The sequence below is a fragment of the Arvicanthis niloticus genome, chromosome 13, assembly GCF_011762505.2.
Source record: "Arvicanthis niloticus isolate mArvNil1 chromosome 13, mArvNil1.pat.X, whole genome shotgun sequence".
NCBI lineage: Eukaryota > Metazoa > Chordata > Mammalia > Rodentia > Muridae > Arvicanthis > Arvicanthis niloticus.
The window spans coordinates 55,342,206-55,360,758 of NC_047670.1; the positions used below are offsets into that span (position 1 = coordinate 55,342,206).

The following is an 18,553-nucleotide window of genomic DNA, read 5'->3' on the forward strand; positions in this document are numbered from 1 at the left end:
CCAGGTGTCTCAGGTCACAGTGCTGGTCATGTGGCTCTAGGAGTGATGACCACGAGACCTACCAGAAGAAGGTGCTTGGGGACCTTAGTGATAAGTGACAGATCCTAGCATGTGTTCCGGGGTCTAGATGGTGGGGGACAGTGGGGATGCTGCAGCCTTTGGTGCGGGTGTTGAGTGCAGGTGACTCAGAGGTGATGCCATGGTGTCTGCATCTTGGTGTCTGAGTGAATGAAGACCTGAGCTTGGCTCAGTGCCCGAGTGGCCTTGAGTGAGATCCTTCCCTTGCCGAGCCTCTGCTTGTGTGCCTGTGTAATGGGGCCATGGTGGAACCTGGTGGGGAACATTGGGATGGAATGAGAGTTCCAGGGCCATCACTGGGCAAGCTGCTGAGTGCTGAGTATTGCTGTACACATCCTGAAGGGGTCGGGAGAGCTAGCAGGGCCTGCGGCACCTGGCTAGTGGTACTGGTCTATGGAGATGGGCTCAGGAGCCCAGAGAATGTGAGTGGGAACTGTGCTGCTCCAGGGTAAGAGAGAGCATAGTGTGTGTGTGCATGTTCATGAATGCTTGTGTGTGTGCATGTTCATGAATGCCTGTGTGTGTGTGTGTGTGTGCATGTTCATGAATGCCTGTGTGTGTGTGTGCATGTTCATGAATGCTTGTGTGTGTGAGTGTGCGTGTGTCTGTGTAGGGGGTGTGCTAACTCTATGTCCATTAGCTGAGGGGAAGGGTGGAAATGAGACCTAGGAGGGAGTGTGATTCACTCAAGGCTACCTGTTGAATGTGAAGAGGTGGAACCTCTGATATATTATTATTATATACTATATATTAAAATATATTATACAGTACAAGCAGGGTTCTTAGTTAGAGCCCAGCACTGTGGACCCTCTGTTCAGGCTTCCTGGCTCATCTCCTTCTGAGTAGGAGAGGCTCCCTAAAGGGAGCTGTCCCCTCCTCCTCCAGTCCTGGCCTAATGGGACAGTCCAGACGGTGGCGGGTACTGCGGGGAGAAGCAACACATGCCCGGGAAATTGTCCGTTTCCTCCATCTGGTGTGGAGAAAGTTGTTTTTCTCTGAGATAAAAGTCAGAGTCAAGTACCATCCCCCAAGATGCAACCGGAGGCGGGGGCAGAGGCTGCACTCTAACTGGTCATCAGGGTCCCAACAGCCAGTTGGAGGAGCCTGGCCAGGCTAGGGAGATCCTAGCCCCACTGGGCAGCCTCAGGGTCTGTGTTGGAGAGCTCTGTGTATTTGAGAACTGTGGGGGAGGGATCGAGACTGCCTGTGATAGAATCCTGGGGTACTGGTGAAACTTAACTGCAGGAAGGGGTTTTTCCAACTGGGTCTTGCTACATGAGTAGGAGTTTCCAGAACAGTTGAAGGAGTATGTTCCCAATAGAGGAAGTGGGGATTTGTGGGGCTGGGATAGGCAGGGGCTGGAGAGCAAGGTCTGACGTACCAGGGCAGGGCCTGTGCTTATCACACTGGAAGGTGGGGTGGGGGTATGACAGGTGACCAGCAGGGACAGACCATGGGCACACCCACTTTTCCTCATCTTTCTTTTAACTATTAATTAGTGTGTTTTATATGTGTGTGCACATGCACGTGCTTCAGCTCTTCTACTGATCTGATGGTTCATAGCTGATGGATGCTGATTGGTCACACCTGTCCCCATTTTTAATGTCTCCAGTCGCCTGCTCAGTGCTAAGGACAAGCCTGTGTTGGGACACTGTTATTCTCCCCACAAACCCTCTTTGGGGTCTTCAGTATGCAATGTATTATTCCCCTTCTGCTAGTTAGGGAACTTGTTGTGTTCAAGCTCCATATTCTGTTGATGCGTGCTGCTTTTCCAGGCCTGGACCCACATCGCTGCACAGAGCAGAGGTGTGGGGAGGCTTTTGACGGAGTGCCTCTTGACAGGCAGGGTGAGGTGGTAGAGGTTGTTGCCTGGACATTGGTGAAGACAAATGGGCCTAAATAACCAGCTGAGTGTTGACGGCTGAGAAGCAGAGGCTGAAGGTGGTATGGTGTAGGGCATCCAAGATTGTGGTTTTGGAAGAGCTGCTGGGCCACATGTGGATCTTAGAAGGCCAGGCTGAAGGAGGGGGCTGCCCAGAGACTCCTAAGTGGGCTGTGAGGAGTGGGAGTGGGAGGGGAGGATGGTTCTGGTGGTGAAATGGACACATCTCCAGGGTCATTAACCCTGTAGTGGAAGGAGGCTCCAGAGACTCTAAGGCTGGTGGAAAGATGGAAACACACAGGAATTGTGTTGTGGACAGAGGAGAGAGTATGACATGTCCTCCTTCATGTGTGAAGAACTTGGGGTTGACAGAGATCTTTGGTACAGAATTGGGGTTCTTGCTTGGCTGAGAATGAGTACAGTCTTGGGATAACCTTGGACTCTATCCCACGGAAGGCTGTCAGCACTGGGGTCAGGGAGAGGAGGCACATGGCTCAGAGCTGGCACCTGAGACCCAGTATTGGAAGATTAGAGTCCAGGAAGTGGGAGGATCAGACTGGGGACTTGGGGTGACTCCTCTGTCCTGGGGGTTCCTAGAACAGAGGGCTCATGAGTTCTTTTGGGGACAAATTGAGTTTCATGGACCCATGGCTCAAATTTAGCATTTCTTTTTATAAACAGTAAAGATTAAATAAAACAAACACTGGAAACTCCTCTACTCCACCCCCTCACCCTGCACAGCAATGGTTCATGTCACACCAGGGACACTGCAGGGCTCTTGGGTTAGCAGGCACATCCTTCATGATGACAGACCTATCACTGGCCCTTGTTACTTATTGTATTGATAACAAAATGTGTATTTAATCAATAAACATCTTTTTCTTGGGGTGGAGGTTAATACCTGCAAGCTCAGTCCTTGGGAGGCTGAGGCAGGAGGATTTCAAGCTTGAGGCCAGGAGCTAGGCACCTTTAATCCCAGCACTCAGGAGGCAGAGGCAGAGAGGCAGAGAGGCAGAGAGGCAGAGAGGCAGAGAGGCAGAGAGGCAGAGAGGCAGAGAGGCAGAGAGGCAGAGAGGCAGAGAGGCAGAGAGGCAGAGAGGCAGAGAGGCAGAGAGGCAGAGAGGCAGAGAGAGAGGCAGAGAGAGAGGCAGAGAGAGAGGCAGAGAGAGAGAGAGGCAGAGAGAGAGGCAGAGAGAGAGGCAGAGAGAGAGGCAGAGAGAGAGGCAGAGAGAGAGAGGCAGAGAGAGAGGCAGAGAGAGAGGCAGAGAGAGAGAGGCAGAGAGAGAGAGGCAGAGAGAGAGAGGCAGAGAGAGAGGCAGAGAGAGAGGCAGAGAGGCAGAGAGAGAGGCAGAGAGGCAGGCAGAGAGAGAGGCAGAGAGAGAGAGGCAGAGAGAGAGAGAGGCAGAGAGAGAGGCAGAGAGAGAGGCAGAGAGAGAGGCAGAGAGAGAGGCAGAGAGAGAGGCAGAGAGGCAGAGAGGCAGAGAGGCAGAGAGGCAGAGAGGCAGAGAGGCAGAGAGGCAGAGAGGCAGAGAGGCAGAGAGGCAGAGAGGCAGAGAGGCAGAGAGGCAGAGAGGCAGAGAGGCAGAGGCAGATGGATCTCTGAGTTCAAGGCTGGCCTGGTCTACAAAGAGAGTTCTAGGCTAGCCAGGGCTATTACACAGAGAAACACTGTTTTGAAAAACCAAAAGCCAACCAACCAACCAACCAACCAAACAAACAAAAAAACGAACCAAAAGAACCACTGTCACCACCACAGTAACAACAAAAACAAACTGTTCTGGGCTGGTGAGATGGTTTGATCTGAAAGGTACTTGCTGCCAAGCTTGGGAACCTGAGTTCAATCCTTAGGGCCCACATTAGTGGAAGGGGAAAATGGATTCCTATAGGTTGTTCTCTGACCCCCGCCCCTCACAGGCCATGCCACACATACATGAATAAATAAATAAAAGAAAAACTCCATTATTTCTGTGTTTAAGACAGAAAAGAGAGAACTTGTGTTGGTCAGGGCCAGTGCTACTGGCTGGGAGCAAGGGAGAGGTGGTTGTAAGAACACTGTGTGTGTGTGTGTGTGTGTGTGTGTGTGTGTGTGTGTGTGTGTTGCTGTGGGAACACACAGGTGAAAATGAACAGGAACAGGAATGTGTTCTGGGGCAGACGTGGTAAAGGACAGGTCACCGGAGAAGGAGCAGCATTTTGCCCTCTGTCTCTACTGGGTCTCCGGCATCAGGGAACAAGTGTCCTTCATTCTGGTTTCTAAGCACCAGGCACAGAGAGAGGCCTCAGCAGAGGAGTGCTGCAAGAATGAGCTGTGGATGTTGAATAAGGAATAGTAGATGCGACAAAGAAGAGACAGCGGGCGGGCGGGCGTTCAGGATGGGAAGTTGAGCCGCAAACCCTTCCCCAGCCTCCATGGTGTCTCCTCAAAGCCACCAACATCCTGGGTGGGCTGTCCCAGGGAAGACTCCCAAACTTGCAGGATGGGATGGTCTTGTTCTGTTCTGTTCTGTCATGAGGAGCACAAGGTGGCTGGGGTGGGGCACCCAAGTCTGGTCAATAGAGTGGGTGATGTGTTCTTTCTCCACTGCTGAAGTCAAGGCGAAGTCTCCTGCAGTTTCTTTGAGATGGGCTCCAGAGGCCATGTTTGTCTCTGCACAGCTGTGGCCCTGCTGTTGGCCCCACCCTTTCTTCCCTAGTAGCCAAATGGTATGTCTGGCAGGTCTTCATGGTCAGAGCTTCTTTCCTGTGGGCCACTGTGTTCTCTTCCAGACTGGCATCTTTATCTGCTCACTGTTGCCTCTTCTCCCTTTCTGGGAAACTGTGCCAGGCATTATTGCTTGCTGGGCATATGGGAATCAGAGACTGGACAGATCCACTGAATTTTCATTGGTGGGGACTCTGAGAAGGGGTTGGGGACGGGAAGGGAGAGAGGCAAATAGGGACAGAAGAGGGTAGACTTGTCGTTATTTTAAGGGACTTCAGGTCTTGTATGCAGAGTCAACCAGGTATAACTGTCTGTCCTTCAGGACACTTCCTGTCACTGGGGACATGCAAGCTGAGTGGAACCAGTAGCCTGTATGTCAGTTGGCTTCCTGGAGCAGCTTTCTGCACCAGCTCAACTGCTGTGCTGTTTGTACTGCTGGGCCAATTGTACGGTCTCTAGATCTTCTTTTCTGTGGCTGGAAAGTGAGTACGCCCTTCTCCCTGGGGCACAGTGGGGGTGGTGAGGCGCAGTGATCTACAAACACATGCAGACGAGGAATGAGGGATTGCATGGGGCCAATCCTAGCTAGTACCTTCCTTGCTGGGACTGCCCATAAGTCACTGAGGAGAGCAGAGGTGCAAGAGCTGCTGGGAAAAAATCTCATTGGATGCCAGAACCAGTGAGTGCCCCAGCATAAAGCTTGTGTGTTTTATTCATTTATTTTTGAATCAGGGTTTTATATAGCCCTGTCTGGCCTCGAACTCACTATGTAGCCAATGATGAGCTTCTTTGTGGTCTTCCTCCTGTCGGGATTACGGCGATATATGTTGGGGATTGGCTTCAGGGCTTTGAGTGTGCTAAGCAATCACTCTGCCACCTGAACCCCAGCCCCTGTTTGTTTGTTTGAGATTTACTTATTTTTATTTTGTATATATGAGTGTTTGTCTGCATGTATGTCTATTACCACATTCATGCTTGATGTCTACACACTGGCCAGAAGAGGGCGTTGGGTCCCCTAGGACTGGAGTTACTTATGACTGTGAGCTTCCATGTGGGATCTGGGAACAAAACCCAGGTCCTCTGGAAGAGCAGCCATTGCTCTTAACCACTGAGCCTTCTCTCTAGCCTCAGTTGGTGGTGTATTTTTGGAGAAACTGTTTTTTTTCCTCCCTTTCTTCCTCTCCTTTCTTCCTTCCTTCTTTCTTTTACCTTTTTTTTTTTTTTTTTTTTTTTTTTTGAGATGGAGTCTCAAACTTGAGATCCTTCTGCCTCAGCTTCCTAAATGCTAGGATTGCAGGTGTGTGTGCCCCCACCCAGCTTCCGGTTTGCTTTTTGTTGGGTCTGGACAGTTTCTCACAACTTGTCTTCTGTGGCTACCACTCAGACTGGGACTGTCTCAGTCTTTGGAGGTGACCTAATCCTCTTCATCTGCAGGGATTTCTCCGCCTCACTGCTGTTCGGAGCCCTTTTGCCTCATTTTGAACTTTATAGACGGGGACTCACATGATCTCTGTGTGTTTGGCTTTTTCACCAACAGAGATTCCTCCATCCTATTGTGTATATTGGATGCTCATTCTTTTTCCTGATTGTGTAGTATGCCACTGCAGGAGTAGCCAAAGAAATTTCTCAGCATTGATGTTGTTGACAGTTGGGGGTGGCTGATTCTTTGTGACAGGGACTGTCCTGTACAATGTTGAGCAGTGTCCCTGGATGCCACTACTTGCCTCCCAAACCTGAGTCTGTGTTCAACTGCAGTAGACATTGTTAAACAACTCTTCGGAATGACTATTCCCCATAAAGATAAGTTGAGGAGATTAATGGATGAATGAATGAATGAATGAATGAATGAATAGCTTTTATTCTTAGAAATTCAAACATGGCAGCCACTGTCCTTGTGGCAAACACAATATGGCCACATGTCAGGAATGGTTTGGGTACAGGACTACACTCAGAGGGAATGAAGTGAACTTTCTTTACCTCAGCACATGGATACAGATGTGAGGTACACAGCAGGGGTTCCAGAGACACTTGGGGACCTGGCCTCAGGGAAACAGAACTGGCTCAAGATCCGAGGTGCCTGAGGACTGAGCTCTCCGCTGTTCTGGAGACAGACCGAGAGCTTGACAGGGAGTCTGTCTACTGGGCCTACTCCCCATCATGGAGGACTTGGTCCCAGCCGCCTTCTTCCACTTGACATATTTAGACAACTGAGTAGAACCCTGGGAAATGGATAGATTTCAGATTTGACAAAAATAAAAACAAACGTGGCCACCCCCGCCTAGCCCAGCCTCCCCTCCCTAGTTCCCCCCACCCCAAGTACAGAGAAGTCTCTCATCAGCAATGCAGGAAGGAGGGTGGTGGTCGCCATGGTAACCATGCAGGCCTCTGGCAGCTCTCTGAGAGGAGGCTGCCCTGCAGGGCTTGATTGGGAGAGTGGCACTGTCCCTCTACCCAGTCATTCTTCTGCCTGGTCCTGGCAGGTGTGTGTGTGTGTGTGTGTGTGTGTGTGTGTGTGTGTGTGTGTGTGTGTGCTCGTGCACGTGCGCCCCTTGTGTGGTGGTGGAGTCCCCAAGTCCACCTGCCCTGACCCACATTCTGGCCTCCTCAGGCCTCAGTGCCAAGCTGTGGAGTTCCATATTGATTCAGCTTGATCTTTTATGGCTCAGGTGGCAAACATAGCCCTGGCCTTTCCTCTTGAAGCTGCCAGTCAAGAAGGGCAAAGCAGGGTCCCTTAAACACTCAACATCAGGGAGCCCCAGGTCTGAGGTGCTGAGCCCAGTCTGGCCAAAGTGTGGTTGAGCATATAAGAAGTGGAATCAGCAAGAAGCAATACAGATTCTGCATGTTGCTTGCCACAATGCTGGCTGCCTCAGTTTCCTTCTCTGTCAAATGGCAGCAACAGTAGTCTCTGTCAGGCTCAGGGACTTTCCAGAGGCACTTTATTTCAAGCTTGGGCTTCTGTGGGCTGCCTGCTTCTTTTCCTGTCTTTGTTTCTGAGACAGGGTCTCTGTAGTTCAGGTGTCCTCTGACTAGTGATCCCCCTGCTGTAGTCTCCTTAGCTCTGAAGGGGCTGAAGTTCCACTACACCCAGCCAGGCTGAGCCTCTTTGAAAGACTGTAGGCTGGGAGGCCGCTGTCACTCAAAGGGCTTGTAAAGACACCTTGAGCCTCCACTGGAGGCCATAGTAAGCACTGAGAGAGATCACCTGTGTGTGAGAGTGCCCTGACTTTATTGTCAGGTTCCTCCTACTGAGCCTGCTGTGCTGGCTCTGCACGCTGGGACATGGCATTCCACTTTTGTTTAAGGTAGGATGTTTGAAGCCCAGGCTGGTCTCAAACTCACATTTTGCCTCTACCTCCTGAGAGCAGGATCACAGGCCTAGGCCTGCACTCTTGGCTGGATGTTTGGTTTAGAAAGCTCATTGGCAGATACTCTGTCGCCTGGGAAGTGTTTGTAATCGGCAGGTGTTCACAAGACACCTGGTATACAGCAGGCACTCCATATGTGCTCATTAATTCTATGTGGGGCCTTGAGGACTTTGGGAAGCAGCGGGAGAGGAGAAAGCTGGGAAGGGTCCAGGATTCTGGAGGATCCCCTCCCACCCCAGTCTGGCTGATGGTGGGGTTGAGGTGTTGGAATGTCCCTGCCACCCACAAGGGTGCTTAAGTGTCTTCTCTGGAACCTGCTGAAAAGCCAGCTTTGCTACTAAGGCAATTGCATTTGATCAGATGGACACCGATTTGCTCTGCAGGTTCCTCAGGGGTTCCTCCGGTGGTCACCATCTGGGGTTGTTCAGGATGACAGGTAGTTCCTGGAGAGGCAGGAAGCTCTTTTGACTCAGGGATCCCCAATGGTCAGGGTGCTATGCTATTGTTTCTCTTCCAGCCTCTCCCATTGCTTGGCCAAGTCTCTGTTCCCATTTCCCATCATGCAGTGGGGCTATGGATCCCGTGCTCTCAGGATTAAAGGGGGCTGCTCTGCTTTCACTCCTACAGGACTGAGAGTCTCCAGACAAGGAAGGCAGAGTGGTTGGGTCTCCATTGCACATCCTTAAACGCCAGTCCAGGGCTTCGTTTTTGACTGTGAGGGACAATGGGGATATATTGATCACTCTAATTTTCTTGTGGAAACAGCATTCAGACCCCATCTGTTTTATTACCAGACTTCCCCATCTACCTTCTTGGGGGTCTCCATCTTCCCTTTTATTTTCCCAGAACTCAGCTTGGCTTGCTTGAGCTCTAAGCATCTTGGTGCATATGAGGTGGGAAAGTGGGTATTGGACCAGGCCACCAAGCTGCCCCAAGGCTCTGACTGCTCTGACAGTTCCCTTACCCTCGCTGCATGCATGGCCTGGTTTATCTTCCAGGACGCCTGGGGCCTTTCATCCCTGAGCCAGCGGGAATGTGTCAGGAGCCATAGGCAGCAATGCCACGCTGGCCTGACTTCTGAGTCTTGGAGCTCTTGGATGGGACCCAGGTCTTGCCATCTGGGATTTCCCCTTGTGCCTGAGGCCAGCAGGAGCTGAGGGGCCCAGGGACTGGACCTGTTCTGCCTGCAGGGCCTCTGGGCCACGTTCAGGGTGGCTGAGCTACAAAGAAAGCAGTACTTTGACTTGCTCAGTCTGAGATGCAGTGTGACTTTGTAGAAGTCATGTTGGCTCTCCAGACCCACTTCCTTGTCTCTTCCTGATGGATGGTGGCGACAGTTAAGGTCATGTCCCTAGGGTGCCTGGCATGAAGCAGCCATGGTGACTGCCAGGTTCATCACTGTGGTATGTGCTAGACCGGGTGGGTGGAAGGCTGGGTACCAGCCCGAGAGGGGCGGGAGGTGGAAGCTTTTAGAATGGGTGGCACGGGAGTGAGGTTGTGAGGGGTGGGCGGGGTTTGCCTCAGAGGGAAGGTAAAGCCATGAAGGGGGTATGCTTGCACATAGCAAGAAGCTTAGTGCTTCATGTCGGCTGAAATGGCTTCAGACTCATCACGTAGTTGAGGATGACCTTCATATCTCTGTCTCTGTTTGTCTCATCTCTGTCTCTCTGTCTCTCTGTCTCTCTCTCTAGTTTTTTGATACAGGTTTCTTTGTGTACTCCTGGCTGCCCCCGTAGACCAGGCTGGCCTCCTGTAGACCAGGCCAGCCTTAAACTCAGGTCCTTCTGTCTCTGATGGAATTAAAGGGTTAAAGCCCCTGCCCTGGGACTTTCAACTCTTGATCCTCCTGCCTCTGCCTCCCCAGTGCTGGGATTACAGGTGTGTAGTGTTACACTTGGCTAAATCTGTTCCCTTTGTATCTCATTTAGTCTATCAAGGAGCCTGAGGATTCAGTGCCAGGCATTACACGGGCTCACCGGAGAGGCAGGAGCCAGAGCTGCAGCCCTAGGAGTCAGGGGCAGTATTGCAGACACAGGACCAAGGGCCCGTGTAGACAGATCCCAACCACATGATCCAAAGAGGGACCTTGACTTTTCCCACCTGTGAATGGGTCTGTCAGGTGCACTTGGGCCTGGGTCTCCAGGAAGGACAGAGGCAGCAGAAACTGGGCTATGAGAGGGAGGTAGGGAGTGGGGGGAGGGGATCAAGGGGAATGGAGATACTCGCTGGTAATTAGAACGTTTGAACTTCAAAAAAGTTAATTAATGACAAAGCTACTGCTGGAGCAAGGCTGGGACTCAAAGGGGGGTCTGACAGCAACTGAAATTAATTACAAGCTATGGCAGGAGAGTGGCAGCCAGGCCAGGGACAGGAAGGAGCAGGGCAGGGATGGAGGCCATGGAAGGCAGCTTTCAAGGTGAGTAGGGTCTGGGGAGCAGAGGGGGCTGTTGCCATGGAAACTAGGTCAGTTCTTTTAGCAGGCAGGAGGGGCCCAGTCCACTGTGGTTGACATCTGGCTGTGGTGGGCTGGTGTGGCTTCATGGAGCTAGGGTTGAGCTGGTGTGGCCAGGGCCTTGAGAGAAATTCATGTATTCACTCAGCAAATCTTGGTTGAGCATCTCCATGCTGTTCTGGTTAGAACTGAGAGTGTGGATCCCAGGGACCCAGACTCTGCTCAAAAGTGGGCAGAGACAATGAGCGTTAGCTGGTTTAGAAATGCTTGAGAGAGTCAAGCTGTTGGGGGAGGGGCTTCTGGGGCTGAAGAGGTGGGTGGAACTGCCTGAGACCAGACAGGAAAAGCAGGCTTCCACAGGCTGGAGGGAGGCAGTCACGGGAAGGAGAGGTGGTCTTGCTGGCCGGCTTTGGGGAGGGCTTCTGAACTTATGCCAGGAGAAGCTGGGAGCCATAGCAGGCCCTCTGCGAAGAGGGGAGAACGTCTCCCTGATGTTTTAAATGACTCAAATACTATAAGGAGTTGAGACAGCCTCCATGGATCTGTGAGGCGTCCCTTAGCTCCAGTGAGGAGCTGCTGTGAACTTGCTTGAGACCCCAGAGCCACTCATGACAGGGACTGGAGTTCACATGCAGGCCCTTGTCTCTGGCACTGCTGACTGCTCTGATAGCACACAGAAGCTCTGTGCCCAGATGCTAAATGCTGGAGTCAGGGACAGGAGCATGAGTACAGCTGGTGGCAGGGGCTGTCAGTCTCCTTCCTGGTAGATGAGAAACTACTAGAAGGGAATGAGTCATCAGACAGGCTCTTTGTTTGGCAGTTCACCCCTGAGTCTTACCTCTGTCATTTATGCTGTTGTGTGGTTTTGCTTTTTTTCACTGCGATGCACTTTTAGGGGCACAGATCGCCTTAGACCCCAAGGACTTGTGTAAGAGAGGAGAGGCCATTTTGGGGGATACGAACAGGCTTCAGCTTTCTTGGCTATATCATGACATCTGGGGCGGGGGGCTGTGAGTGACACAGCCCCAAGGTCCCTTTAAATTTTGAGCTCTCCCATTGGGTAGATTGAGATCCACAAGAGTGGATGGGGTCAGTCATGGCCTAAGAGGGGATGCTAGCAGGGAGGTGGGGACTTAGGAAGTTCTCCTCTGTCTGGGCTGTAGGATCCCTTTATCCTGCTGGTGGCCTGTGACTGATCAAAGAACTGATCTCTAGATGCTTTGGCTCCAGGAAGCGTGGAGCCTCTGCAGAGGGATGGGAGGGGGAGAAGAGAAGGCCAGCATCAGAGCTATTGAGGCTGGGGACCTTTCTGGGAGCCACTCCTTCCTGGGCAGGATGAGAAGCATCCTCCAGTGGTTTGGTTTGATTCCCTGCAGGGTGTGGCATTGGTCATACCTGTGTGACAGGACTGACCAGCTGCATAGTCGTTGAGGGGTCCACAGGGGTGGGGGGTGGGGCAGAAATGGACTATGTGTCTGTTCCTGGGGTGTCACATTCAGGGGTGTAGCTAACCCTAGGCCACACTGCCACCAGTTCGTCCTTGACTCCGCATACATGGTTCGAGTGTGTGAGCATGCTGGTCATCCTGCTGAACTGTGTGACCCTGGGCATGTACCAGCCATGTGACGACATGGAGTGCCTGTCAGACCGTTGCAAGATCCTGCAGGTGAGCCTCTCAGTTGTCCCCTTCCTCTCTCCCATCTGGTGTCCTCTTCCAAGCTCAGGACCCTACTGTGGTGCAGCTCCTCACCCTCCTGACTAATTGCCCCTCCAGCCATCTTTGCTTTCCCAGCCAAGGCTCCTCACCCCATCCCATTCACACGGCCGAGTGCAGTGGCTACACTTCTCTGCCATAGCCTACCTTGTCTCCCTAATCCTCTCTCCTCTATGGCCTCTTGCATCTCTCCCATTCCCCTAGGTGGGTTCTGACATGGCATCTGCGTGGTTTTGGGCATAGTTTGAAGGACCGTAGTGTAGGGTTCTGAGGATGCATCCATTTTACAGAAGTAGAATATTTGATGCCCATTCCTGGGAGCCAGACCCAAGTTTCATTTTAATCCTGGCATAGAGTTGCTGTGTGACCCAGGGCAAGTGGCTTGACTTCTCCAGTCTTGTTTCCTTAGTGGTAAAGTGGGCTATCCCATGTATACCATTGGGAGAGAGATCATGAAGGACCCTGGTGCTCAGTCCCAGGGTCCTTGTCATTGCCTGGGCTAAAGCTATGAGGAGAATGGGCTGTGTAGCCCTGGGTAACGTCATCCCTTCCCTGGGCCCCGGTCTCCTCGCTGTGAAGAGTCTGAGTGGACAAGGGCCTCTGAGGTTCTCTTCCTGTCCCACGTTTGACCTCACAGTGGCACTGACTTCCACTCTTGCCCCAGAGTTCACTCTACCCTGTCCTGTCTTCCTCCTGCTCTATAGGTCTTTGATGACTTCATCTTCATCTTCTTCGCCATGGAGATGGTGCTTAAGATGGTGGCCCTGGGCATTTTTGGCAAGAAGTGCTACCTCGGAGACACATGGAACCGCCTGGATTTCTTCATTGTCATGGCAGGGTAGGTACCGACCTGTTTTTGATGCATGTCGGCTTCCGTATAGCTAACTGAAGGGCTTCTGGGAGATGGTGATGATGCCGTGTGAGAATAGAGGGCCTCCTGCCAGGGGTAGGAGAGACAGTGCTCTTTGTAGATGAGCCTAGACAGACAGCTGTCCCTTCTGGTGGCTGTTGTAAGCATCTGTTGTGCGATGGGCAGCTTAGACTGAGTGTTTTATGCTGATTAATTGCACGCCTTTGAGAAAGTCAATTAACTTTGAGAAGTCTCCATTTCCCCATCTGTAAAAAAAGAAGTAAAGATATCAACCAGGTCAAAATGAGCATCAAGAAGTGTTGGCTGTCATCAGCATCATGATCAGCAGCTGCAGTACTGCCACCACCATTAACATCATTGTCACTGTCATCACCATAACCATTGTCACTGTCACAACCACCACCATAACCATTGTCACTGTCACAACCACCACCACCACCATAATCATTGTCACTGTCACAACCACCACCACCACCATAACCATTGTCACTGTCACCACCACCACCATAACCATTGTCACTGTCATTACCATCACCACCATAACCATTGTCACTGTCATCACCATCACCACTACCATAACCATTGTCACTATCATCATTGTCACCACCACCACCACCACCACCACAGCCATTGTCACTATCATCACCATCACCACCATAATCATTGTTACTGTCACCACCACCACCACCACAGCCATTGTCACTGTCACAACCACCACCATAACCATTGCCACTGTCACAGCCACCACCATAACCATTGTCACTGTCACCACCACCACCACCATAACCATTGTCACTGTCACTACCACCACCATAACCATTGTCACTGTCACCACCACCATAACCATTGTCACTATCATCACCATCACCACCATAATCATTGTCACTGTCACAACCACCACCATAGCCATTGTCACTGTCACAACCACCACTACCATAACCATTGTCACTATCATCACCATCACCACCATAACCATTGTCACTATCATCACCATCACCATCATAACCATTGTCACTGTCACCACCACCACCACTACCATAACCATTGTCACTGTCACCACCACCACCACCACCATAACCATTGTCACTGTCACCACCACCACCACCATAACCATTGTCACTGTCACTACCACCACCATAACCATTGTCACTGTCACCACCACCATAACTATTGTCACTATCATCACCATCACCACCATAACCATTGTCACTGTCACCACCACCACCACTACCATAACCATTGTCACTGTCACCACCACCACCACCACCATAACCATTGTCACTGTCACCACCACCACCATAATCATTGTCACTGTCACAACCACCACCATAGCCATTGTCACTGTCACAACCACCACCATAACCATTGCCACTGTCACCACCACCACCATAACTATTGTCACTGTCATTACCATTACCACCATAACCATTGTCACTGTCATCATCACCATCACCATAACTATTGTCACTGTCATCACCATCCCCATAACCATTGTGACTGTCATCCCCATAACTATTGTCACCATTATCACCATAACCATTGTCATTGTCATCACCATAATTGTCACTGTCATCACCATAACCATTGTCACTGTCACCACCATCACCATAACCATTGCCACTGTCATCATCACCATAACTATTGTCACTGTCATTATTACCATCACCATAACTATTGTCACTGTCATCACCATAACCATTGTCACTGTCATCACCATCACCACTACCATAACCATTGTCACTATCATCACTGTCACCACCACCACCACCACAGCCATTGTCACTATCATCAGCATCACCACCATAACCATTGTCACTGTCATCACCACCACCACTATCTTTACCATCATCATCACCACCATCATTACTGTCAGCTTTATTATCACCACCACCATCATCATCACCACCATTGTCACAGTCACCATCACTATCATCATTGAGGTTACTCAGCAGGTCAGAAATGGAGGGCAGACTTAAGCGTCATCCCTAAGGAAGCCTGGATGCTTTAGGTGGGAGGATCAGTTCACCCAGGAACTTAAGACTAGCCTGGGTCGTAAATGAGTCTTGACTTAAAAAAAGAACAAAGCCACACACCATAGTCTGAGAAGCCAGGAGAAACTTGGTTCCATTTTGCCCATTTGGAGCATCACTCCAGGCTTCCTGCCTGCTTTCCTGGAGTCTGTCCAGCAGCCAAGGATGCAGAGGGCTCTGTGGAGCATGGGTGCTGCCCTGGAGGCCAGGTGAGGAGAAGAGCCATATGCAGGTCAGTCCTCCAGACTCACCATCTAGGACAGTGTCCAGCAGCTCTGTTGGGTTGATGGGGGTCTGTCCACACTTGGACTAGGGCTCTGGTCAGCATGCTGTGTTTGCCTGAGAGCATTTAACCCAGGAGTCTGATGGAACCAGACTGGGGACATGGGACTTGACATGGGAGGTCACATGACACACAGGCACTAGCTATACCTAGTCGTGGCTCAGCAGGGCAGGAGTTAGGAGAGAAGAAGGCTGGTGGCTATGAATGGGTGTGTGCCTCTCGGTGTATGTGGGAGCATGTGTATGTGTTTGTACTTGAGTATTCTGCTGTCCATAAGAGGCAGCAAAGCCACCTGCAAATGGCTGAGAGGGAGCTAGAGACACTGAGGCCTGGAGGCTGCTGAGTTCTTGGGCTCTGTCCTGAAATGTGACGGTTTGTCCTGTTGCTCTCCTTCCTGGTGGTGGTGTTCAGGCTCCCAGCCACCTTGTCCCTAGGGATCTGGACCCTGCCTGGAGGCAGGAAGATTTCAGATGGTTTCTTGGGTCCCAGGTCGATGCCTTTGTCAGGTCTGTTCTCATTTCGGGCTGACTGGAGAATACTCTTAAGTAGAGTTTCAAAGAAAAGGTTTTGGAGAGTATCATTTTTTTAATCTTGGCTGTGCAAACTCGTCCCTTTGATCTTGGAATGGGAAGGACGGTGTGTGTCTGCTCTTCCATAGGACTGTGATTACTCTCTTAGAGCTGGTGACATTGTGCCATGTGAATTGATAACATGGGGCTGCAGGGGACCAGTACCACCCTGCTCCCTTTTCTTGGAAGCCGGACAGCTTTGTCAAGCCAAAAAGCTGGTTGTTTTCCTCCTTGTGTCCAGAATTCGGACTTTCTCTGGGTCATCTAGAGCTTGTAGCTCTAGTTTCAAGCTCTCTGTTGGCTCAGAGCGCTTGCCCAGCTTCTCTGGTTTTCCAGCTCATTCTTCTGCTCTGTCCTCAAATTCCTGTTAGCTGGATCCTCCCTCCTCTCTCTTGTCTCTGCATCTGTCCTGGGTTCACCTGAAATGGGAGGGAGCTTTGTGAGTCACCCCTGGGCTCTCAGCAGGGTCCTCTCTTCACTGTCTCTGCTAGAACAGTCCCCTTCTCTGTGGGTTTCATCCCCTGGACGTCTTCTTGCTCTTGTGTTTTTCTGGGTTTCAGGACAGTTTGTGCCAGTTTTGTTTTACAGATATGCTGTCTCCCTGGGAATACTAATGATGCCTCGCTAAAGTCCCTGATTCTGGAAGGAACCTCAGATCAGCGTGTCATTTTCAAGTTTAAAAAAAAAAAATCAAATGTGAAGAAAAGTAGTCCTTGTGTAAATCTTAGAGTACACTGCTGGTTATTATGCTAAATGAGGGATGGGTGAGATGGTTGTCTGGCCACAGCATCTAGGAGGTGTAGAAGAGGGCCTGGGGGACCACTAGAGCTGAGCGTCAGCCTGGTGATGGCCTCCCGTGAAGACACCACAGGTTGGTGGTGGGCAGAAGCCTTTCCTGTTGGGCAGAAATGGCATCCATCTCTGCCTGGTAAAAACCTACAAATTAGCTTGCAACTTGCCAGCATCTACACCTTTTAATTAACAGGAAAGAGTAAATCAAACAAAGGCATTGTCCCCTAGATACTGAAACACTATCAAGTAAGTCTGTTAGCTTGTGCTAACAAGGGCCTCACTGTGTAGCCTTAGCTGGCTTTGAATTCAGAGCTCACCTGCCTCCGACTTCCCAGGTGCATGACACACCAGGCATTTTTTTTTTTTTTTTAAAACTTGTCTCAGGGATGCCATTTCGTAGGTCCTACCTTCCCACCTCAAGGCTCTCCCGCTCCTGCCCGTTAGACCTCAAGCTCAGGTCTGTTTCTTGTTCTGCTCCTGTCTGCTGCCACACCAGGATCTCCAAGCTGGAGCAGGGGCAGACTGCCAGCCTCAGCATCCAATATTCTGTGACAGGCTTTTCTGACCACAGCCCTCAGTGTCAGGGAGGGCTGATATAGGGCTGGTATGGAAAGCATGTATTTAGAGTCTTATTGTACCACTTAGATAGGTCAGGGGGCAGGGGGGAGTGCGTACTGTCATTCTCATTGGGACCCCTGGTGTTGCATCAGATACCCGGGAGACTTTTTCCCAGAGTCATGAATACCTACAGATTTAGCCCTGTACCAGATGCAGAACCAAATCTACCCTTGTCTCCAGGGTCTTCACTATCCTGGGAATGGTGTGCTGGAGAAGACAGGGTGAGGGTTATAGCTGGTACTCCAGAGCTTACCCTTCCCACTCCCACCCAGTTCTTACCACCCCCAGAGCTGCCCACTCAGCCTCCAAGGTCTCATCAGTACTAGAAACATGGTTTCCAGAGTAACAGACCTGACATCCCAAGGATGTTTCCTCCCTTCCTGCCCCACCCCTTCCCCAAATTACTGGCTGCCTCTTCCAAGCCACAGAAGGAGACACAGAACCTCTGAGTTGCAAGGTTCCTTAGAGGTCACAGTGCTTTGTCTCCAACTCAGTGGTGCTGAATTAAGATCAGAGGCCCCATCCCTACGCTGCCCCTGCAGGGAGCTCACTATCATGCCAGGCAGCCAGTCTCGAATTAGAACAGAACAAAGTGCTAGAAAGTTCTTTCCCTGAGCTAAAGTTTGTCTTTCTGTGGCTCCCACCTGTTAGTACCGTTCATTCTTGGAGTCAGAATTTATTGAGGTGCTCGTATACACCAGGCTTTGACCCGGGAAGTGGGGATAGAAGATAATGGAGCCAAACACTCTTCTGATGTCATGGAGCTTAGAGAATAGAAAAAAACTAAAAGCAAAATAGACATCACAGACACAACCTAAGTGGTTCCACAGTACTTCCTAGAAGGACCAGGATACCACAAGAGCCAGTATCCATGAGGGGTTGGAGTTAAGTGGACCTCAAGACAAAGAGCTGGGGAGGGAGCTGTCCAGCAGAGGGGAGACAAGGAGTCTTAAGAGGAGGGCTCGGGCTGTGGGCCTTAGGCTGTGGAAGGAGAGTAAAGGCGTGTAGAATATGTGGGGGCTGAGAGATGAGGCTAGGAGACAGGTCTGTGGCTTCTTGAATGGGGAAAGGCCACAGGGAGGGGTTTATGTACAGACCTTCTACAGCCTTCCAGAAGCCTAGAGATGGCTTCATTTCCCCCTTCAGGGTGGAATGTCCCAGGGCCTCCTGCCACTTGTCCAGGGATAGTGTTTTC

The 18,553-nt window shown here is 51.0% G+C and overlaps 1 protein-coding gene across 1 annotated transcript in view; it reads left to right on the forward strand.

The window, feature by feature from the left end:
* Positions 1–18,553, forward strand: part of Cacna1i (calcium voltage-gated channel subunit alpha1 I) — a 110,061-nt gene that overhangs the window by 17,007 nt on the left and 74,501 nt on the right. The window contains 2 exon segments of the mRNA XM_034516566.2: positions 12,036–12,147; positions 12,900–13,033. Of these exon segments, the coding sequence (XP_034372457.2) occupies positions 12,036–12,147; positions 12,900–13,033 (246 nt within the window).